The 25,338-nt window shown below is 39.8% G+C and overlaps 1 protein-coding gene across 1 annotated transcript in view; it reads right to left on the bottom strand.

The window, feature by feature from the left end:
* Positions 1-18,606, bottom strand: part of LOC117291349 (fibronectin-like) — a 50,444-nt gene extending 31,838 nt beyond the window's left edge. The window contains exons 1-7 of the mRNA XM_033772998.1: positions 18,274-18,606; positions 10,143-10,398; positions 8,707-8,973; positions 3,885-4,163; positions 2,569-2,820; positions 1,560-1,817; positions 628-897 (exon numbers count right to left, since the gene is read on the bottom strand). Coding sequence (XP_033628889.1) covers positions 628-897; positions 1,560-1,817; positions 2,569-2,820; positions 3,885-4,163; positions 8,707-8,973; positions 10,143-10,398; positions 18,274-18,366 — 1,675 coding nt within the window. The 5' untranslated portion in view covers positions 18,367-18,606. The remainder of the gene's footprint in view (positions 1-627; positions 898-1,559; positions 1,818-2,568; positions 2,821-3,884; positions 4,164-8,706; positions 8,974-10,142; positions 10,399-18,273) is intronic.
* Positions 18,607-25,338: the final 6,732 nt, after the last annotated feature.

Below are 25,338 nucleotides of genomic sequence, written 5' to 3'. Positions count from 1 at the left end.
CGAGATACCAGAGAAAATCTTGCTGCTGCAATCATATTGAACACGCTGTGAGAAACTTCGGTCGTAGCAGTCAATAAAATAAAAGCTGGATTTTCATTGGTAACCACTAGTGTAATAATAGATGGTTCATTGCTAACGCGAGCTACCAGGGAAGATCTTGCTGTTCCGTGGTTTTTTTTTATATTGCTCATGCATGTGTGTGCACGTGCAATACACCTAGTTGCATCAAGCAGTTAACACAGAATAGAATCTTGATTTTCATTGGTAAACACCTGTGTCATGTTAGATGGTTCATTGCCAATGAGGGATACCAGGTTTTTTTCTTCTGAAAATGCATAATGCGCTTATAAACTCAGTGGATCAGTATCTTTTCTAAAGATTTCTCCATTGTTTGAACCATGCAAATCCAATCCCACCATTGTCTGGAATAGATATTGACTAAATAGGGAGCCGCCAACCCACGGCTCAGTTGGTTAATCCTGCGGTCGCTGCTTCAAAATATGCCCATTTTTTAAACAGCTTGTGTACATTTTATGGAATTGGCACAAAATAAAATCAACAAATTATTGTGATTGCTAAATTGGAAAGTTTGGTGACAAAATATTGAGCAAACCATACAGTTCCTACCTGATGTAAAGTCTCTTGTCGCAGCAACAGTAACGGTGGGAGATGATAAGGGGAGCACACCGAGTCTGTACAAAGTCGAACCAGCATTGATTTCAAATGTGTGCTCTCTTGGAACATTGATCCCAATGTCTTGGATGAATGGAGTCCCAGGAATAGCTACTTGATTAATCGAGACCCTGTAGCCTGTGGCATCCGGTACCTCATTCCAGGTAAATGTGACCGAAGAAGGTAAAACCTGCTTGATGTTGATTGCTCCGGGGGTGCCAGCACCTGTTTCAAAAAACAAATCAAGTGAACATGTCTTATATGGTTGCGGTACCCGCTGCCAAAAAATGGGATACAAACTGCCTCTAGCTACCAGGCAACCTCGGTAGTCTAGTTGATAAGACACTGCTCTAGAGTTACAAGGGTCGTGGGTTCGAATCCCACCCGAGTAAACATGCCTGTGATATTTTTTCTAACGGGCCTCGGGAAAGTACTGAGTATACGGTGCTAACACAAATGGGTGTATGGGTAAAAAAACAAAATTAATAACCTAGTGAATAGATTTATCGGAAAAGGTTAAACCATGTTCATAACAGGAAACCTCACTTTGTAAACCCTTATAAGGTGCTAAATAATTGGGTCTCAGAATTCATCACTGCAATAACCTATCTTTCTGAAAGTTTGCACCTACTCAGCACCTTGGGTACCTTGTTTGGTAGGTACGTGCGCCATAAAAGACTTTGATATTATTATTATTGTTTATTTGAGAATTAGCACCTGTAACGCGAGTACCTTGTTTGGTAGATACGTGCACTCTATAAGAATTTGATATTATTATTATTATTTATTAAAGAATTAGCACCTGTTACACAAGTACCTTATTTGGTAGATCCAGGCACTATATAAGAATTTGATATTATTATTATTATTTATTTGAGAATTCACACCTGTTACAACCGTCTGGACCATCGTGTCATCATCCGCATTCTGAAACCCGTTCTTCATACTCAAGACAGTGATATCATAACTGGTTCCCGGCTCCAGGCAGTTTAAAGTGTACTCGGTGGCTGTGACAACTTCCGCATTGCCAGGAGGACCTGGGACGTACGATACCAGATAGGTGTCAGCCCCGGTGGGAGCGTCCCACGATAAAGTGATTGATGTCTCCGTGGTGCTGATGTTAAAGGCATTTATCCCATACGGTACTAAAATAAAATAAAAAATAAAACTTCATTACGATTCTCAGGATCAGAGAATAATGGGTACCAATGTGTTACCATACTCAAACCCTTTTCACACTGTATCTCTTATCCAGGGGTTTCCTTTAACTTTTTTTATCAACCAATATTCTCGATCGCCTGCAGGTTTTTTCACTAGCCCGCATGAATTGATACACAAAAATTTTCAAAACGTAAAAAAACAAACACATGTATGCTCTTTTACCGAGGTAGATCAGGGGTAAAGCAGTCCAAGTGTAAAAGGACCCGCCAAATACTGGCATTTTTACATGCTCATGCTAATGGCGTCCTACAAAAGCCCTACAAGTGATCAAAGTTTTAAACAAGCGTGTGCGAAGAGAACAGTCTATTGAGTTAGCCAATCAGAGTTGTCTTTCAGCACTTCCCTTGGTGACAGGAAGTATCGATTCGGCACGCTGCCTATGAAAGCAGTTTGTAGTAGATAGTAGACAGCCTCCCTTTAAATATAACTTGCTGAGGTGCTATGGTTTTCTACTATCATCATCTTCAAACGATGTAAGTTTAATTTAAATCTGTGGACATTGTGTTTTGTGCTCAGACATTACCCAAATCCTTTAAACTTTTTTTTTCATCATTTATTGTTGTAATACTGCCTTGAGCACCTTACCTTGGTGGATATGTGCGCTTTATAAAACTTTGTTAGTATCTTTTTTTATTATTATTATGAATATTAACAGCAAGCGTGGTTATGACTTACATGTCTGAATGACTGATGATGTAACCAACTCCCCTTTCACCATACCGAGCCTTGTGTACAGCTGGAAAGTGTACTCCGCTCCAGGTGTCAGCTGTACAAAGTACGCTTCATTGGTCCCATCGGCCACTTCATTAGGTGACGGTGGGAAGCCATTGTTAGGAGAGTACTCTAAGAGGTATTGGACGCCAGTACCGGCTGAGCCCCATGACAAACTGAGGAAGGTGGCTAGACGCAAATTAACTGTGAAAGAAGCTGCGAGGGAAAAAAACAAAAAGATAAATTCTTGATCTTGATCTTACCATAATGAAGTCCGATCATTTGTTAGATTTTTTTTTTAAATCATGATGTTGTAACAAACTGATCAGTTAACTCATAGACAATGAGTAAAACCTCTACCCTCCCGCCTAAAAAAAAAAAAAAAAAAAAAAAGCAGTATAAAAAAACATTCAGTCCAAAATAACAGAATGTCATCTGTTCAATAGGTGACAATTTTATAAATGGCTGGGTGTGACAATTTACAATGGTATGAATTGCAGACTCTTTACTTTAATTTGAAAAAAAAAAGAATTGCATGTTGACAGACAAAAATGCCCCGTTAAGATGAATCTTATTCTTGAGTTACTGCTTGGACAGTATTTCTTTTTGTTTCGGACAATGTTGCATGCACACACATAAAAAACAAAAGTGTAAGTTCTTCTACTGGCTTGCCTTCAACAATAGACTATTTCAAAAATAAGAAGGAAGGCAAAGAATATCAACACGCATCATGTTATATAAGGAGGAAACAAGTTTGGGCAGAGTAAAGTGCACAGTTGACTAAAGAAGCCATTGGGGCTCAAGCAAGGTCTAGTGCAAAGTCAACTACAGTTGGAAAGGAAAGGAATTTCATGTGTTTCTAAGTAACTACAAAGTGTCGAATCTACAAGCATCGGAATTCTACAATTGAATACCTTCCTGGATACAAACACTTCAGGAACTGCTTTCGAAACATCAATATTTTCCACCAAACATGCACATCTCCACCAAATTACTGTTTGTTCAAATGCAAATTTGCCACTGCACAGAGTACATAATTGTGTTGCTCAAATACTGTAAAAGCCCATCCCAAGTGTGACAAAAAAAATAACATGGAAAAAGGAACAACCCAATTCATTTAAAAGAAAGATGCTACCTTCACACATGAATCAATCATCTGATTTTCCCCCATGTCTTCCATTATCCACCCCACATATCCCTCATCCAAAATGCTTTTTTTTTTCAAACTTTGTGATCTGATTTGATTTTGGTAGAAGAAATTAAAATTTGGAGGGCAGTACTTAGAGTGAATATATCCCTGACACTGGCGCTTTCAACTCTATCACCGCCGAGCCCAGCCACTGCTTTGACGACGACCTCGTACCCGACGCTCGCTGTCAGGTCAGTAAGATCAGCAGAGTTGGCCACTGTTCTCTCCATCAGGACCGCCGGATCACCTACAATGTTGTAGTCAACGCTGTAGTAGTCCACACTGTTCTCTAGCGAAGTTGGCTGAACAGTCACGGTGATGCTGGATACGTCACGATTCGAGAAACTGATGCCTAGTGGAGCCCTCAGTGCTATGAAAAAAGAGGAAAAAACAGTAACACAATTCAATGTTAGGGCCTTGTCACTTGAGGCAACTTTTACTTTTTCAAAATAAGTTAGTTGCCTGATGTTTCAACTATAGCAGAACCTTTCTCAAAGCCTTTGAGAAAGACTCTTCTAGGGTTGAACTGTCAGGCAGCTATTCTGTTGTTGTGTGCATATACCCATATATACCCTTTAAAGACACTGGACACTATTGGTAATTGTCAAAGACTAGTCTTCACAGTTGGTGTATCTCAACAACATATGCATAAAATAACAAACCTGTGAAAATTTGAGCTCAATCAGTCGTCAAAGTTGCAAAATATTAATGAAAGAAAAAACCCTTGTCGCACCATGGTCACACAAAGTTGTGTGCTTTCAGATGCTTGATTTCAAGACCTCAAGTTCTAAATCTGAGGTCTCAAAATCAAGTTCGTTGAAAGTTACTTCTTTCTTGAAAACTACATTAGTTCAGAGGGAGCTGTTTCTCACAATGTTTTATACGATCAACCTCTCCCCATTACTCGTTACCAAGAAAGGTTTTATGCTAATAATTATTTTGAGTAATTACCAACAGTGTCCACTGCCTTTAAGTTGTTTGCAACAGCTAATTCTATTTTCTTCTTCTTATTATTATAGATGAGAAAATAGAATTAGCTGTTGCAAACAACTTACCAACCAAATGGACCGAGAGTATAAATGCAAAAAATAGTTAATGGCCTGACGTTTCGACCCTAGCAGAGTCTTTCTCGAAGGCTAAATGACAACACAACAAACATGAACAGGTAACTAAGTGAAACATAAGCAGTGAAGTGGAAATACATGAATGGGGTTAGAAAGCATACATAAAAAAGCAGGGGGTAAACAATGAATAGGGGGACAAAAAAGGGGGGGGGTGACGGGAGGGGGCTGGCTTGACCACAAGCAAGAATATGGAAACACAAAGGACAATATCGAGGGTGGTGAGGTTGGGTAAAAAGTAATTTATATTAGTGAATGAGGCTCAGGCTAAAAGGCTATGGGGAAAAAAGGAGACGGCAAAACAAAAGGTTTATTAGTCGTTTCCTTCTTGGATGTTCAGACCATGAGGTTGAATGGTCTGGAGGCGTCTAATCCAGAGTTTCTCCCTACTCAAACGCACAGTCTCTCTGTGGTTGCCTAGTGCCTCTATGCCCTGTAAGATCATGTCAGAAATGGAGTGATTAGGAAGATTGAAGTGATGACCTACAGGTGTATCTAGCTTTTGGGTCTTGACTGTAGATCTGTGGCCGTAGAAACGCCTCTTGAGTGTAGTTCTTGTTTCACCTATATATTGAACACCACAGACTCTGCAAGATATGAGATAAATGAGATTAGTGGTGGTGCAGGTGACATGACCCCTTGTCTTATGGGTGGTACCGCCGGTGTTACTGGTGAAGGAGTCCGATTCCCTGATGTGTTGTCTACAGACGATGCATTTGGAGATGTTGGAACACCTAAAAGTTCCCTGTGGTAGAGGGGGATTAACATCATCATTAATGGGAGGGACTTCTGCTCGGACAATGAGATCCCTGAGACTTGGTGGGCGTCTGTAGGCAACTATGGGTTCTTCCTGCACAGCACGTTGAAGTCGATCTGATGTGTGAAGAATATGATGGTTAGAACTGGTTATTTTACGAATGGGAGGAAGTGAGGGGTGGAAAGTGACAACAAAAGGAACTTTCCCCGTAGGACTCTGTTGTTTCTTTGGTCCTTTGGAAAGTACTGACTCCCTAGAACGAGCCTTGACTTTCTGGATAGCTCGATGGACTGCTAGAGAGCTATGACCCCTGGAAACAAGGTGTTTCTTAAGTTCCTGTGAGTGGTGGATAAAATCAGAATCATTAGAACAGATTCGACGGAGTCTGAGGGCCTGACTGTAGGCTATGCTGGTTTTGCAGTGTCGGGGGTGACAGCTAGTGGAATGTAGGTATTGGTGTTTATCTGTGGGTTTAACGAAGAGATCTGTGGTTAAGCCTACATCCGTCTTGAGAACCTTGACATCCAGAAAGTGTGTATCCTTGGTTGAGTATTCGCTCGTGAATTTGATGGTCCTGTGGAAGGAATTTATGTGATTAATAAAAGCTTTGAGGCTTGCTTCATCGCTTGTCCAGATGAAAAAGATGTCATCGATATAGCGCCACCAGACCCAGGGACGGCAAGGGGCTGATGCCAACATGCGCTGTTCAAGATGGCTCATGAAAAGGCACGCCATTGATGGTGCCATACGTGTGCCCATTGCAGTACCCTGTACCTGTAGGAAATTCTTACCCATGAAAGAAAAGTTGTTTTTTGTTAGAACATGTTGCATGAGGGATACAATGTCTGAAATGGGCGGTGATGTGTGACCACTCTTAGCCAGAGCTGAAGAGCAGGCAGCAATCCCTTCATCTTGGGGAATGTTGGTGTATAGAGAGGTTACATCAAAAGTACCGATGATGGCTGTATTAGGGACCTGCTTCTGAATACCTGCGATTTTGAGGAGAAAATCTGGAGTGTCATGAATGTATGATGGAATCTGCGGCATTAACGGCTTGAGAAAACTGTCAACAAAAAGAGAAATGTTCTCAGTGGGGGAACCATTGCCAGATATGATGGGTCTTCCTGGGTTGTCTGGTTTATGTATCTTTGGAAGGAGGTAAAACCTGGCTGTTCTACAGTCGACCGGGGAGAGAAACTTGTGAGCTTTCTTGGAGAGGTTGTCACGGTCATGCATTTCGTCCAGTGTTAGTTGAATCTCCTTTGAGAAGGTGCCTGTTGGATCAGTGTCAAGTGGTTTATAATTAGTTTGGTTGTTCAGTTGTCTCATGGCTTCATCGATGTATTGCTGGCGGCCCATGACAACAACAGCAGAGCCCTTGTCGGCTGGCTTGATGATGATATCTTTCCGTGCTCGTAGAGTCTTAAGAGCCTCACGCTCTTCTCTAGGGAGGTTGTCATGAGTCCTGTGGGTAGAAAGATCATTCGAGTTAATTTGTGAGCTAACAACCTGCACGTAAGTTTCAAGGGAAGGAACACGGTTCTTAGGTGGTACCCATTTACTCTTACAGTAAAATGGCTCAGGATCTATGGGTGGTGAGTCGAGGAAGAATTCACGGAGTCGAATTCTACGGTAGTAGTCAGTTAGGTCCTGACTAAGCTCAGCCTGATTAACTGTGGGAGGAGTGGGGCAGAAGTTAAGTCCCTTGGAGAGAAGGTCATTTTCTGCATCTGAAAGGGTACATGATGAGAGGTTAATTACTGTGGATTGAGGGGCCGACGGTTCAGCTTCAGTGGGTACATTGCGTTTGAATCGTCTCCGTCTGTGATGCTGCTGTTTGGAGACAAGACGACCAATCTTGCCATTTCTCCTAGAAATCAGAACAGATTCAAGTTTAGTTAAACCAGCATCGATCTCACTGGTGAATTGCTCAAAACGGGCACTTGAGCAGATGGACCTAAGTTCTGCTTCAAGATAGGATATATCTCGGTTGAAGCTGTTGAGACAAACATCACAGTGTTCTGTTAGAATACGAATGAGACTAAGTGAAGTACTATGGAGTGTGGTGTTCCACTGTCTGCGGAGTGGGGTACACAAAGACCAAAGGGCTGGGTCAAATTTCACCTGTAAACCTGTGGGAATGAAACGGGTTAGTGTGTAGAACCTGTAGTTGTCTCGATGATACGAATAACGTAGTGCTTTCTCTTTTAGTTTCCTAAGTTCCTGAAACAAGCGAACGCAACTTTGGTTAGACATGGTGAAAAAGAAAACAAACAGGAACAAATCTGTAGAGAAAAGCAATACAAAAATGTTAACAAACTGAGGCTGGCGGTAACACCAAGGGATGATAATCTAAAGAGGAGTAGGGGTGGTTCTGAGAAGAACCTTTGGTTTCAATTGGAGAAAATGTTAAGTTGACAAAGACATGAATAAACTGGGGGAGGAAAACAACATTAATATACAAAAGGGAAGTGCACTAAAAAGGAAACAGATTTTAGTGAAAATGCAGGGTGTATAGAGTAAACCTGGAGGGGGAGGAAAACTGTGGTTAATTATAAAAGGGGGAAGAACTCATGAAGGGGAAAAAAAAAAAAAAAAAAAAAGGGACATGATGAAACAAGTAGGGAAACAAACGGGAAAACAAAAGTGCTGAAACAAAAGTTCAAGCAACCTGCCACAAAGAAAAACAAGCAAACAAATGAAGAAACCTGTGGAGAAATATAGTAAATTTAGTAATTGAACATAGTCAAAAAGCAAAAGGGAGAAACAAATTGGTTATTATATATGGAGAGAAGGCAATGAGAGAAAGAAAGAACAAACTGTGAAATACAACCAACAAATAAGACAAAATGTAACAAGAAACCAGGGAGGTAAGGAGGATCACCAAAGGGATACTGCAACAGAGGAATATAGATGAGAAAATAGAATTAGCTGTTGCAAACAACTTACCAACCAAATGGACCGAGAGTATAAATGCAAAAAATAGTTAACTTTCTGAGCACACGCTCATTTATTATAAAATAACAAATACAAACCATTGCGGTACTGTGACACAGTATCCAACACATCTCCCTGCGGTGTCAAGAAGTGAAGTTCAAACTGATAGAGTAAGCCCGGCACAAGACTACTACGGGGTATCTGTCTGTTGGTTCCCAGTGGGATGGTCACAGAGACTGGTGTGTCAGTATTCAACGGGTCTTGAATCTGGGTCAGTCGAGCCGAGGAATCAGGGGGCAATACAAAGTTGGGGATCTGAATCACCATTTCCCCTGGTGTGTTGAAATTCACAGTCAGCTTGTTATCTGAAAAAAAATTATAGGGGGAAACAATTTAGTTTGATTAAGGCCGAGTCAAACCGAAGCGACAGCGAAAACGATTATGATTAGGGCGCAAAGAGAAGGCATTCTATTGGTTGAATTGCTTCAAGTAGAATAAGCACACGCTCATTCAACAAATAGCATGCGTTCTCTTTGGGACGTGATCTCGATCGTTTTCGTTATCGCTGCAGTGTGACTAGGCCTTTAGGGAATTTAGCTTTCTCTCCTGACTCCACTGCTCGTCTTCAGACCTCTTTTTGTTATAAATGCTTTCTGTCATTATTTCTTGGGCATTATTTTTATAATTAGCTCAATACTGGTAAATTTTTTGAAATCTTTCTTGGCCGTTTTTTTTTTGATGCTGCTTTGCCTAGAGCTGTTCCCCAGAAGCCTCGGCTTATTTGAACAGCCTCCCTACTCACAACTTATATTATTGAGAACTAAATTCGGTATCATTATCATTGATGTTTACTTTTTGCTTGTAATGTACTACTTTATTTTTGTCAGTATGATTCTGTCTTTTCTTACTGTATTGCAAGTATGGAAATAGATGTTACATTGAATCAAATTGAATTGAGTTTGTCGTGGGGAAGGGGAGAGTATAAGGGATTTTTAAAAGGAAAATACAATGTTGGTAAATGTTGTACTTTTCAAGATAATGTGCATTTCTAACAGTAAACTTTGCTGCACTGATTATATTCTAATACAATACTTATATTCCAGAGAAGTTGATCCAAGAGCAGCATTTCTTTATCTGATAAAAATAACCAGCTTTTTCGGCAGACATAAAAATTCACAGTATAAGCGCTGAAATTTCTCATAACTATTTTTCAAATCGGTGAGAATTTAAAAGCTTGCAATATTCATTAATACCTATAATCTAATATTCTTTATCCCCGATGCAAATTAAACATCTATTATATCGTTGCGGTACCCCTACCAAAACATAGGATTCGAACTGCCTCTAGCTACCGGGCAACCTCGGTAGTCTAGTTGGTAAGACACTGCTCTAGAATTGCAAGGGTCGTGGGTTCGAATCCCACCCGAATAACATGCCTGTGATATTTTTTCACACGACTCGGGAAAGTACTGAGTATACAGTGCTAACACACTTCGATGTATGGGTTAAAAAACAAAATAAACAATCATTATACCTGTTGTGGTTTCTGTGTAGACAACCGAGACCATGTTGGTGTCAGTCACAGTCAGAGTGTATTCAGTCAACTGCTTGAGATGATAGACAGTGAAAACGGTCTCTGTTGATGCCACAGAGAAAGGGGAATCCTCAGTCTCTGACCCACCAACTTCTTGAACGACGACCTGATTGAGATCAACTTGCCCACTCCATGTCAGGGTTATGCTGAACGGAGTTTTAGTCTTTGTTGCACCTTCAAGTTGTCCATCAACAGGCTAGGTAGAAAAGATAAGAGTACATGCAGTCAAGATCACTTAAAATATGTAACTTTTGCATTGGGGATAAAGAATATAATTAGTTTTTACCTATACATCAATGTGTGTTAACATGGAGGAATAAATTATTTCTCAAAATTTATTCCTCCATGGTGTTATACACTGTATACTCAGTACTTTCCTGATTTCTGTCTGTGAAAAGTTATCCAAAGGCAAATTACATGTACTTGGATGGGATTCATATAGCACACATGCACTGCGGCATTGCCCTGTAACACCCCTTTCACTAGCCCACCTTGTTGAGCTGTTAATTTTAATGGCTCCGCTTTTAACATCGGTCTCATCACTGTCGCCATTAATGGCTCCGCTTTTAACATCGGTCTTGTCACTGTCGCCATAGTGATGAGACCGATGTTAAAAGCGGAGCCATTTACAGCTCAACAAGGTGGCCTAATACAGCCCCTACTTTATAATATATCTGATACGGAGCTACAGTCAGATAGTTACAGAGTAGCCCTACAATCTCATAGTTCTAGGAGTAGGCTAACACGTGCTCAATGCTTCGTTTTTGAAAGGACAAGGGCACCAAGGCATTTTCTTCATGGTAAAGGGCACCTTATGATGAAATTGCAAATTTCTACCAGAGCATTTCAAGGGCACCAAGGCAATTACCAGGGGACATGGAGGCAATCGCCTTCGATGCCTCTGTGAAGTATCAGGCCTGCGTGCTGTGGCTTGGAGGAGTAGATTTAGAAGTATTTAGAAACAAAATATTTAAGGAGGGTGTACAAAATACAATGGATAACTTATAATTTTATATGATTGTGAGCCCGACAACCGAATGAATAAAGGTAGTACATGCCAGCAGCAGTGTTATTGTAGAGCCGAAAATATGAGCGTGCTGATAGTGATACTCCGAAGATCCAGCATATTTCGAAGAAGATGTCCGACCGCAATTTCTCACTCATTCCTCCATTCACTTCAGTCATTAATAACCATTGCATTGGCAGTAATAAAAATTAAAAAAAATTAACTAAACTTAGAGTAGACCCAAAATACTAGAAAAAGGGAAAATTTTCTGTATGGCGCCACCACTTTTTCATTCGATATAAAATAATATAGTAGCTAATTTACCTCAATGATATATCCCTTTCTGGAAAAAAATGAGTGAAAAAGTGGTGGCGCCATACCGTAATACGGAAAGTTATCCAGAAAAAGCACAGGCACCTTACCAAAATACAACATAACGATTTCCAGTACTGGTACCCCTGGTACCACCCACCGTCCGCTCCACTCTAACTTTCAATGAGGGCAAGGGGACCATATTTTGAACAACATTTTTAAGAAGATAGATGCCATTTTTGTTTGTACCGCTGGCTCGTCTGCAAATCGATTGTGCGTGCGCACGTGTGTTGTCTGTCAAAACTTAATCGTACTTTGTAAGTTAGCAACAGAGGGCGCACTATACACCAAACAATAATACGAACAGCTACGCTACTTGTTGTGATGTGTGCATGCACCACACATTGCATGCTAAAAAATGCTAAATATCAAAACATACCAAACAAATATTTAAGTTACTCGGCCTCTTGAAAACCAATAACATATATTTTTTCAGACAAATAAACTTCAGATTTCTTTTCAATTTTTGGTAGGTCAGCTGTTTAGAATTTTTGCTTAGGCCTATTACCCTAGTCTAGGTTCCTAGACCATTGGTGTTGCGTGGTCACACACAACCAACGTTCCGATTATGCACGGCAAAAACTGTACACGCTTAAGAAACAGAGCGCCCGCTAGCGTTCGTTCATTACAAGCGTGTACAGTTTTTGCCGTGCATAATCGGAACGTTGGTTGTGTGTGACCACGCAACACCAATGGTCTAGGAACCTAGACTAGTATTACCCTAGAAAAAATACCCCCGATGTTTTTTTCCCCTCCAAACCGACTCGAGGCCAGTTTCCTTGAGGCATTCTTCCCATTCCAAAGCAAATAGTGTCAAGTTTAAAGCCTGAATGTTATCAATGATAAATCTAAAAATTTAAGACGGAAAATCAAAATGCCTGAGTTCATTTGTGTTTCCTCTTACAGTATCCGTAAATTGTAACAATATTGATTTTGCTGCACTTCTCTAAAGCTTGCTTTAATTTATTTCCGTTCTTTATTGTTGTCTAATCTTCCATTGTGCCTTCTAAAAAAAAGTTTAAATATCTAACGTATGTTTGCCCGCAATTCGGCTGATGCCGCAATTTGTCGTTTTAAATAAAAGAATGAAAAGCTGTTGCAAACAACTTTCCAACCAAAACGACCGATGGTATAAACGCAAGAAAACAGTTAATGGCCTGAAGTTTCGACCCAATAGAATTGTATCACGCTGTCACTATCTTGGTCATGTTTCCTGCTTCCAATAAAAGTAATGAATGCTAAAATTCGTTGCGCATGGCACCAGACTATTATTTAGTCCAGCCTCAGTTTGGTTACAATAAGTTGGAGTGGAGTAAAATCAAGATGACCACACCGTGATTAAGGTCTATAATAGAGTCTTTCTCCATTGGCGAAAGAGGTTTAGCCTTCGAGAAAGAACCTGCTGGGGTCGAAACGTCAGGCCATTAACTATGTTTTGGTGGGGTTTTTTTAAACTAAAAATCCATACCTATCCGTAAAGGACAGGGAACCAGTTTAGTCAGACCAATGGGAACTTTTGGCAAAGGCGCGGGCGCACAAGCGTAATTGCAGTGATGGATGAGGTAGCCCGCCAAACGGACCATGTGAATTTTTCGGCGACGATAACAATGCTTTGTTTGATGTTTAATTGATTTGTAAATGAATGCGCGCATTCTTTTTGAGATAGGATGTTGATCGCTTCATTCCATTTGCTGGTGAAAGTTGTTTACACAGGATCTGTACTGAACCAGAGTAACGTCATCATCATCATTTAATTTTGTTTGTGCAATTATTTGGGAGTCAAATGTATCTGTTTGTTGGACCATGAAGAAATAACATTAGTGCAACTGTTCAATGTATGTGCAGTGGGCCCTCCCAAAAGGGAGGGGCGTCACTCATTTGGATCAACGTCATCAATATCATAGTAGAAAAATGATAATAACACTGGGCTTTTATAAAGCGCCATCATAACGATTTTGAGTCATTAGACCGAGAGATAACGACATTAGGGCAAACTTTTTAATGCATACTTTGTAGTGGCCAACTAGCATCCCAAAAGGGTGTGGTGCCGTGTGTGGGATAAACGTCATCGTCTTCATAATTTTGTTTGGGTAATTTTAGGAGTCAATAGATAAATGTATATGTCTCAATCTGTGTGGAAGAGAAAGACGTTAGTACCAGTGCATGCTCTCTTAATGTAAAATAGTGAAAATTTCACTCTCTCGTCCGAGTGGTGGCAATTTCGCTCTTTTGAGAGTGAAGGTCAATCTGTGGCACTCTATTATTGAGCTTGGAACTATAAACATCGAGTTTAAAAAATACCCGTCTTTAACTCTAAAAATAGTGGTCCGCCAGAATGACTCTTGGCAATGGCGGACCAAACGAGTGGATTTTCACTCATTCTGTGTCAACCCGGTCCAAAAGGAAGGGTGTATAATGCAAATCCCATCCGCCCTTCCCCCACGCTATAGCGTTGTAATTTCAAAGAAGCTTATAGGCCTAGTAATGGCTGCCGAGTTTTTTAATAGCAGTTTTGCACACAAGTTATGCATTGTTCTTTGAATTCCCATACAAACCACTTTGTGATATCGCAGGTTAAACCTAATCGGATCACTGCACAGTGTGAACGACTACGAGTGAATGTGCCCTCCGGCTATGCCCTCCATTGAACACTTTTATGAACTTTTCTGAACTTAATAAAATTATTCGGAAACGGTGAACATCAAGCGACACCCTGAATATCTAATAACTATAACATGCCTATTATGGTGTTCTTTAAAATGTTGAAGTTGAAAAGGTAACTCGTGTATTTAGTGGTGACATCGTAAAGTGAGGGATTCAAAAAAATGTGTGAGCTTTTCCAACAGTTTCTTTGGCACCCTAATACGCCTCTCTTAATATTTATGCATGGCGTCATAATTCTTACCCAAAATGAGGCTATGGGCGCAATTCCCCCATCACTTGCAATGGCTGCGCCCATCGCCTCGTTTTGGGTTAGCATTGTGACGTACCTCATGCATAAATATTGAGAGAGGCGTTTAGATAACATAGAAGACTTGTATTTTGTAATGCGCACAAAACGAAAGAGAGCAGACACAACCAATTAGCTCTTGAAAACATGTGACATAATATATAAGTTTTTAGAAAAACTCTCTATATTAATCTTAGATCTCGTCTTTGTCCCACAAAATTCAAATCTCTTCAAAACTCTTACTAGAGATTTGAATGTTGTGGTATAAAAGACGAGATAAGACTATAGTTCTGTGCCACAGCTGAATACAAATACACGACCCCCCAAGAAAGTCGAGACTTTGGTCCATTGAGGAGAAGCACGGAACTTGATCGAAGATTCCTTGACGAAGTATACACTTGAAGTAGTTCTGAGATATAGTGGAGAGCCTTGCCGTTAAATGCTTTGTGGGCAATGCGCATTCCTGACATGACGTCTATAACCAAACGAAGGTCATTATTTTGTATAAACGCCGCGGTGAACGCAAAGTGGTGTCTTTAACGTGATCATAAAGGAGAGGGCCGGTCAAGACTCTAGTCAGAGTCTGGTCAAGGCTGGTCAGTGACAATACGTCATTGTTATTAATACTCGCATTAAGATACTTATCGAAGCGTTGTTAGGGTTAGGTGATCGGCAAAATAGTGACTTTTTTAAAAAGATGTAAACACTTTTAGGTCTATGTTATTCTTGTGTTCACAAATTCCTCTGAACATGGAGGTCCCTGAGTGGAACACTGCTTCAAACAAAAACAACAAAAAACATTCACAACTCAAGTCTTGTTTTAATTGCTAGTAGATTAATTACTTTGTTAACAAAATTATTTGTACGAAAAATCACCGAATGTTGTGCACATAATATAGTGTCAATCACATTTTGATTTGTATGCAAAAGACAAGCAAATAGTTTCAATAAAAAAGGAATAATATTGCAATAGATTGCCAAATACATTTGAGACAATAATGTCAATAAAAATAAATGGTCGGTGGGCGTCCAAAGTGACGGCACCGAAAATAGGCCAAAATGTCCCCATCACATAAAGACTCCATGAATTGGCATTATTTGTATATGATTGATATTATATAGTTATGATAACCTTGGCATAATAAACAGAACTATGCACCGCGCCTATAGTGTGTGACTCTCCATAGGGTACGGTTTACATGCAGCATTGGGGGAGCCACACATACCCCACTATCCATTGGGCGTAACCGGACTTTATTAATATTTTGATGACAATACGAAATAGTTTTGTTTTTGTTGCGTGCGACGGTGTGAATGAAAAGGCCAATGTAAGCGTATTATTTTCCACAAAAAAACACAATGCGTGTGGCAATTTTTAGGTAAAAATCTGGAGTTAGGCAGTTGTACTCTCTAAAATGCAAAAGAATGAAAAAGCACTCTTTGAAGAGCCATATATGAGGGACAATTATTTTTCGAGTGTTCTTCCACTCTTTTTGAAGTTTGCATCTTTTTTAGTGATTTTTCACTCTGCCCTGGAGTGAATTAACCACCATTCTTTTTAAAGACCCATGTGACGGACAACTCGAAGTATGGTGTTTTGAACTCTTTTACATTTTAGAGAGTACATAGAAATTGGATTTGAAACTTTGCATAGTGAGAATACGATATGGAAAAGTTTGCGGAACAACATGCAATGATTATTTCTCTCAAGATGACGATCAGGGCATGACTGATCGAAACGTCGAGTTGAAACCAACGGTTCTTTTCAGAACCACCCCCAACTCATTGAGAGATAATCATTTACATGATTTTACCGCAAACCTTTCGATATAGTTGTTTAGAAGTTTTAATCTGAAATAGGCCTAAGCGGCATGTCTACTTCTACATTACTCGTAGAGTCCATAAAGTTAGGGTATAAACGCCAAGGAGCAGATAAAGTTTACTACGATTGGTAGAGCTGCCAAAGTAGTCCCGAGCAGTGCGATGTGTTATGTCGGAGTAAACCATTATTTAAATGTATACCAGTGGAAACTCAGTTTGACTTATAGGCCTAGCTGTGTGAGTCGGGAGAAAATATTGGAAAAAATAATCATGCACAATTTTCAGCATGTAAACACATTTTCCGGAATTTTGGCTGAAACAACAGAAATAATTTTTTCAAAAGGTTTTATTTCACAAAAAAAATAAAAATAGTCTAGTATGAACTTCATACAGTATTCAGACCCAGTAAGTTAGACCCGGATGTTAATATGTATCCTTACAAATCCTGTATAATACATTGATCAATGACACTCTAGGGCAGTGATTCGAATCCTTCACCCAAAAATGTCAATCCTTTAACATTAATCAGGCATAATAATTCGATGTAAAATTCACGTGTTTTTTTTCCTTGCAAAAAAAACCCAGTGACGTTTCGCCCTATAGCCGGAATCTTTTTCGAAGGTTTATTTTATGTTCTTCTAATACATCTTAACAACAATTATAAAATGTTTTAACAAGTTCAGTTTTGTGTTTATTATTCTGCCTACTTGCTTTTAGGTTTTACAAGACAGTGTCAGATAATGTGCGAAATCTTACGAAATTGTTTATTTGTCAACGAAACCCGTTAGTGTCATTACCTATTTTGTTTTTAAGAAAATGTTTATCTTTGAGAGCATTAATTGTTATTTTCAAGAGTAGCTATTTTTGTTTTGTTTTCGAGCAGCTTCGTGTTTTTGTTTTTCTTACAGCTTCGAAACCTGGTATTAAAGACAATGTACACTATTGGTAAACGTCATAGACGAGTCTTCTCACTTGGTGTATCTCAACATATGCATAAAATAACAAACCTGTGAGAATTTGAGCTCGATTGGTCGTCGGAGTTGCGAGATAACAATGAAAGAAAAAACACCCTTGTCACACCAAGTTGTGTGCTTTCAGATGCTTGATTTCGAGACCTCAAATTCTAAACTTGAGGTCTCAAAATCAGATTCATGGAAAATTACTTCTTTCTTGAAAACCACGTCACTTTAGAGGGACCTGTTTCTCACATTGTTTTAAACTATCAACATCTCCCCATTACTCATTACCAAGTGAGGGTTTTGTCTGACAATTATTTTGAGTGATTACCAATAGTGTCTACTGCGTTTAAGCGCTATATAAATGCGTGTTATTATATAGTTAGGTTTTCGGTTTCCGAAAGCCATGATCGAAGTTCTATCGCTGTGGCGGCTTCGGATGCACAAAATGATATAATAAAACCGATGCCCAAATCAAACACAATCTGAAGACACCCGAAAACAAGACATAAAGCAAAGCAAAGTTACGTATGTATCTCTTGTACGGATAAATGAAATGGGAACACGAAGGGATAGGCTTTACTATTAATGATAAATTTGCGGGTACATTCATTATGTAAAATAACTTTGGAAGGAGTTGACTCTAAAAACAGAGTCTTTTCTGTATCGACGTTTCGAGTAGTACACTTTGCTCGTCTTCAGTTCTCTTGAATAATATAAGCATAGTATGTTTGAAACGTTGAAACTGTGGTTGTTTTTAGAACCTTACTTCTCCAAAAAAGGACATGATGGTTCACCATACATAGTTTCTTCTAATAAAACCGTTCATTTTATAGTGGTTACTTTTATTACTCTACTTTTAAAACAAATTTTACACGGCCAAACACGAGTAATTGCTTGTTGCTTGTTTGTTTGTCTAGATGTTTTTGGTATAAAATTATTATTATCAGTTAGCTGTGTACTTACCTTGAGCATGTGTGCGGCAAGAAACAAAGATATTCCAAGAAAGATCTTGAGTTTTGTGGCCGTGGTCCCCACCGGTGATCTACCGGGTGCCATGACGGAAAAAACGGCACGGCAACCTCCACCGCTAAACGGTTTCAAGTGTGTTCAATTCACTTCAACTTGACAGAGTTTGTTTTCCTCCTCGAAAATAGAAATGGATCAAAAATTATCGCCTTTGTTTTTCCACTCTTGTCAGCTTTGTTTTTTCTCTCCGTTTAGAACAATTTCATGCAACTTTGTTTGAAGAACTTGTGCAACTGTGAAACGAAACAAAAATCACGCGTGTTTTCCTTATCAGGAAAACGCCCATAATGGAAAATAACCTTACTGCGTGTTTGTGCAAACCCGTTTTCCAGTCTCCTTTTTTCCACAAAGGCAAGTTTACACGGACTGTTTACCCCCGCTTTAGAAATATATCTCGCTTCTCAAAAGGGTGTAACCTTCACCATGCATGAGTAGATATACAATGCACAACAGGTCTCATTTTTGATAACAATAGGCCTACATTTCTATACAGGGGGGAAATGTGGGACACAAACTCAATGCTGTATATAGGAGCATGAGTAAGAACCAGTGAAATTATTATAATGTGCCCAAAAGAAAGAAGTCTGTTGAATACTTTAAAGTGAAAGTCATGTAGGCCTTCGTAGAATAAAATTCGAACAGGCTTGCATACCCCTCATGGCGCAGGCGAAAATGAACTGAAATGTCTTTTAAAGGAAACTGTTTATTGTTTAACCGTTCGATTGTTTTAATCCTTAATGTAGATGTCTGTGAAAATGTCGTTTCAAAAGGTGCATGGTAGCGTTGTGGGGATGTCGTTGAAAATAACCGCTACACTCAACCTGACACTGAATAAAACGTATCTGACAGTAACGTTTAACAACTTAAAGACATTGGACACTATTGGTAATTGTCAGACTAGTCTTCACAGGCATAACATAACAAACAGGTGACAATTTGAGCTGAATTGGTCGTCGAAGTTGCGAGATAATAATGAAAGAAGAAACACCCTTGTCACATGCTTGATTTCGAGACATAAAATTCTAAACTTAAGGTCTCGAAATCAAATTCGTGGAAAATTACCTCTTTCTCGAAAACTACGTCACTTCAGACTGAAGCCGTTTCTAGTGTCCACTGCCTTTAACATTTTGGGAGATACAACTGATCTTTTTCAAAAACGACATTGCTTCGAAGTAAAACGATTATCAAATTGCTTTAAAGTACAAAGCTGTTGAACTTCGTCTAACCAAATAGTTGTATTGCCATTAATTCAGGAGTGATAATCGAAGATACCTTGTCCCTTTTATACTCATGTGCCCATATAATACGACTTCTGGGTTCATTGAAAACCATTATACAAAATATATAGAAAACTTTACAAAAGTTGTGCATTCCTCGCATTTCTCGTGTTGCGGTTGAAAAGTTACGCAAGTAGAGTTATTAAAATATTGTTGACCCATTATAGTACTTAAATTGTTTGACATTTTGAAAGCTCTACGTGACTAAAAACCATATTGTGATTAAAATTGTATGCCCACCGTGGTTTAGTTCTGGATGAGACTACATAGTCAGACAACATTTTGAATTACATTATTATGTTTTAAAGGCAGTGGACACTATTGGTAACGAGTAATGGGGAGAGGTTGATAGTATCAAACATTGTGAGAAACGGCTCCCTCTGAAGTGACGTAGTTTTCTAGAAAGAAGTAATTTTTCACGAATTTGATTTCGAGACATCAAGTTTAGAATTTGAGATCTCGAAATCAAGCATCTGAAAGCACAAAAATTCGTGTGACACTGGTTTTTTTCCTTTCATTATTATCTCGCAACTTGGATGACCGGTTGAGCTCAAATTTTTACAGGATTGTTATTTTATGCATATGTTGAGATACACCAAGTGAGAAGACTTGTCTTTGACAATTGCCAATAGTGTCTAGTGTCTTTAAGGCAGGGTGTACTCGGTAATGGCACAAGTTAAAGGCAGCGGACACTTGAAATCACTCAAAATAAGTATTAGCATCGTCGCATCGTCATAAAACCTATGTCGCATGTCACCGAAACAGTAACTCGTAAGGCCACATACAAAAAAACATGTTAATCGTCCCCGCCAGACCGTTCAAAACCCCCGACCCCATTTTTTATTTTTTTTATTTTGTTTAAATCATAAAAAAACATGTCTGGATATCTCTTTAGACTTTTCCTGCCCAGGTTTTTCAGCTGAAATTTTTTTCAAAATGTACAGGTTTGAAAAGATGTTTAAAGAAGGTTTTTATTCATGTTCGCAAAGCAAGAGGAATTCTTCAAATAATTTACTTGGGCTACACTGTGCTTAGTTGTTTGAAAAGGTTTACAGAAAATGTCATCTAGGAGTTAAATTTGTTTGACAAAACTATTGAAAACATCAAAAACACACAAACCCTCTGTTTTATAGTGGTTGTGATGATTTCTTTATTCCTGATTTCATATTTGGCATGTCGAAAAAAAAAAAACCTCCCTCCCTCACCCATCCGCACAAAAAAAGGACGATCAACAATTTTTTGTATGTGGCCAAATGGACACATTATGACAAACATTATTCTATGGAGTAGGCCTGTGGGAAAATATGAAAAGTAATGTTTACTGCTAACCGGATGACTGCACTTTGTAAAATATTCCCATGCGCACTTAAAGTGAGCTCACTTCGCTCCACTAACGGGGCGGGGTGCCCCTGAGCTGTACGATGCTGGACTAAGTGTTAACAAACCTGGAATAACCCCTTTAATTGCCCCCCTCAATTTATTTACAAAATTATTTATGAAAAATAATGCTTGAGTATAGCTCACCGCGCGTTGTGATTTTCCAATTTTTCGTCAATAGAGATGAATAGGCTACTCCCTTGGTCAGTTTCTTTTTGCCCAACATTTTTAAGAATGCTTGATTTTTGCGATAAGCCTACTTGGCCCAAATAAAATAGAATATGCTGGTCTTGCCCCTTGTGTATCCATTCATGGCCTGACATTGATATAAAATAGGCCATATACTGAGGTGTTTTTGGTTCGTTTTTTTGCCCAATGTAGATAAAAATGCTATTGCTAGCGTACGTGGCGTTTTCAATTTTGCCTAAATTTTGTACAAATTCTTTACTAAGCCCTATATCTCTTATGTTCTTTTAAATTGTTGACATAAAAGTGACATTGCTGGTCCCCGACCCCCCCCCCCATTATTTTTTATATATTATTTTTAAAGGGGGTGTAATATTTTTGTTCTTTCAGAGATACCCATTTGGATTGTTTTGATTGTTGGCCCCACCTAACATAATATTGGGTCAGATTTGCTCCTGAAAAGAAGATAGGCTTGGCATAATGTCCTGTCATACGTGGTATTAAAACAGGAACTTCTTGGTGTGTGGGGAATTGCAACTTTCTCTACTGGCCTGGACTGGCAATCTTGACACTAGAGGGCGCACGCTAAGTCTTGACAACGGTAATTAGATAAAAGGGAGATTATATTATACACATAATGAATGTTTATGAGTGCAATGGTGCGAATTATGTTCATGAGTTGAAAGATGGAATGTTCTATTCAACGAGGCGGAGCCGAGTTGAATGGAACATTCCAGCTTTCAACGAATGAACATATTCGCACCATTGCACGAATGAAAAACATTCATTATTTGTTTTATATAACATCCAAGTAGAACCTTGTAATTTTGATTGAAAGATACAACTTTCAAAACAAACAATTTCAACTGTAGAAGCCGAATGCTAGCAATTTTACTATGCCTTCTTGCAGAACACCTGCTGCGTTACCAAAGACACGCGCACGCAGTGATGTTTTTACTCAGCTTTTTCGTTCCATCCGAAAAGTACCATTGCACGCTGGCAGCGTGCAATGGTACTTTTCGGATGGAACGAAAAAGCACGGTGAGTGACTCAGCGTGCAATGGTACTTTTATTTGCTATCACGTGACGGACAATCCTCCAATCAAATGGCAAGGATCTGCTTGGGTGTTATATAAAACAGAACAGACGTATGAAGATAAGGCCGTGTCCGAAACGGCGACTTCGGCTACAGCTACGGCTAGATCGCGCGCGTCTGCCTATTCTTCAACACTGGTAGACGCGCTGATCTAGACGTAGCTGTAGCCGAAGTCGTCGTTTCGGACACGGCCTAATTTGCATATCTCCATTGAGAAGGGCAAAGCACATTTTTTAAAGGGAAATACCTTTCTTGCGATAGAGGAGGGGACGATCCCAAATGATACAAATATGGATTAACGGTTAAATTATAGCATTGTGATAAAACATGTCGTTGCTTTGAAGACTTTTGGAAACATGTCTGGAATGTACGATGAAAAATTAGCTGTAAGGAAAAATCAACCCTTCGTGAACACCCCCATTAAAGAATGGAGACAAGTTCCCCTTATTTTCTAGATAACTATCGATAAATCTTTGGGCAAAAAGAATTTCCCTTGTTTGACAACCAGCCCACCCCAGGCCCTGTTTTGCTTCTGCTTGAGCAAAATAAAGCAGGATGGGGATGTACCAGTCAGGTCGTACTTGTGAGATGGTATTTTGGCTGGTAACGCAACAAATATAGGTGCGTTTGATAAGCTCGATCCCTTACGGGATCGCAACAAATATATAGGTGCGTTCGATTAGCTCGATCCCTGCCGTAATGCGGTGCGCATTCGGGTGAAGTTAGCTCGATCCCTGCCGTAATGCGGTGCGCATTCGGGTGAAGAGCCCCTGAGAAGAGCTCCCGAACGATCACTCGCCATCGATCTCGTGGTGACGTCATGCACCTCGGGCCAGTCCCAAGTGATCCAAGTGATCTCAAAGAAGGGCACTCGGAGCCGACCCGGGCCCAACTTGCTGCTAAGCACAGAAATTTGCTTAGCATGACAAATTTGCACTGATACAAATAGGATTTCCCAACCAAACTTTTATTTCATTGTCAAGACATTGAACAAAAAAAAAGCAAATGCAACAAATGGAAATTTGGTTGGTAGTCCTGTTTTAATCAAGGAAGAAATTTCATGCTAAGCAAATGTTCATGCTTAGCAGCTCTATGAAATTGGGAATTGGGTGAGCCCCTGGAATGACGTCAAAGCTATTCGAACGTAACTGGGGCAGACCGGGGTCGACCCGGGGAAGCTAATCGAACGCATTCATTGCTTATAAAAATTGGAGAAACTAGTAAGCTGCAAACTGCTTACCAACCGAAAGGACCTGATTATAAATGAAAAGCATATTGAGTGGCCTGACGTTTCGATCCATCAGAATCTTTCTCGAAGGCTAAATGACAACAAAACAAATAGTGACATGTTCATGTTTGTTGCTTCGTCATTAACCCTCGACCCTCGAGAAAGACTCTGCCGTACGGTCTAAAAGTCCGGCAACTTACTATTTTTTTGCGCTTACAAGTTAGTTGTGCTTAGTTGTGCACTGATGGACACTTTTACATCATGCGTCGAGTTTTACTCTAACAATTTATTTAAAGACACTGGACACTATTGGTAATTGTCAAAGACCAGTGTTCTCACTTGGTGTATCTCAACATATGCATACAAAAAATACCTGTGAAAATTTGAGCTCGATTGGTCGTCGGAGTTGCGACATAACACAGAGATGTGTGCTTTGATCCTTGATTTCGAGACCTCAAATTCAAAATCTAATTTTGAGGTCTCTTAAAGGGAAGGTACACGTTTGGTAATTTCTCAAAACAAATATTAACTTAAAAACTGACTTGGTAATCGAGCATTGGAAAGCTGTTGATAATGTAAAACATTGTGGGAAACGACTTCCTCTGAAATAACGTAGTTTTTGAAAACGCTGAAAGCATAAAAATTCGTAACTTTGCAACTTCGATGACCGATTGAGCCCAAATTTTCACAGGCTTGTTATTGTATGCTTATGATGGGATACACCAAGTGAGAACACGGGTCTTTGACAATTACCAAACGTGTACAGGGGTGGATTTCACAAAGGTAGTCATAACTTAGGACTAGTCCTAGGCAATGCTAAGGGATAGGACCAGTCCTAAGTTAGGATGAGTTACTGGTCCTAACTTAGGACTGGTCCTCTCTCTAAGTACTAGACTAGGACTGTGAAATCCACCCCAGTGCCTTGAATCAAATTCGTGGAAAATTAATTCTTTCTTGAAAACTACGTTACTTCTGAGGGAGCCGTTTCTCACATTGTGTTCTCACATTGAAAAAATTAGTTCTTAAATAGTTGGGTTTTTAGAAGTTTCTTGAAAGTGTCCAGGGTTGGTGCAGCACGGATGTTGGATGGGAGTTGATTCCACAGGGTTGGTGCTGAAATACTGAAGGCGCGTTGACCATAGTGTTGTGTGTGTGCTCTTGGGACTTGGAGAAGTTTCTGGGACTGGGATCGTAGGGAGCGGGATGGGGCGTATGGGTGGAGGAGTGCAGAGATATACTGTTGTGCCATGCCGTGGAGTGCTTTGAAGGTTAGGAGTAGTACTTTGAATTGTGTCCGCTTGTTTATGGGAAGCCAGTGTAGACTGGATAGTATGGATGTGGTGGAGGTCCGGGAAGTAGCTACTGTGGTGCCATGCCGTGGAGTGCTTTGAAGGTTGAGTAGTACTTTGAATTGTGTCCGCTTGTTTATGGGAAGCCAGTGTAGACTGGATAGTATGGATGTGGTGGAGGTCCGGGAAGTAGCTCGTTCAGTTATTCTTGCTGCGATGTTCTGGATGCGTTGCAACTTATTGATGTCGTTTGCCGGGAGGTTCGCAAGAAGGGCGTTGCAGGTGTCTAATCTAGAAGTGACGAACGCATGTATGAGAGTGAGTGTGGTTTTTCGGTCAAGGCAGTTCCGGATGTGACCGATTTTCCGTATTGATGACATGGCAGAGCGACTTACATTTGCTATGTGGGATTTCATGCTAGCGTGTTCATCGAAGATTACCCCAAGGTTTCTGGCTTCGGTCTTGGCAGCGATTACAGACTCACCAACAGTAATGGAGGCACGTGTTGACGGCGTGGTAAGGAATTTGGAAGAGAGGTGCAGGACTTCA

This window comes from Asterias rubens, chromosome 6 (genome assembly GCF_902459465.1).
Source record: "Asterias rubens chromosome 6, eAstRub1.3, whole genome shotgun sequence".
Classification (NCBI taxonomy): Eukaryota; Metazoa; Echinodermata; class Asteroidea; order Forcipulatida; family Asteriidae; genus Asterias; species Asterias rubens.
This window is presented reverse-complemented; position numbering and strand designations above follow the sequence as displayed.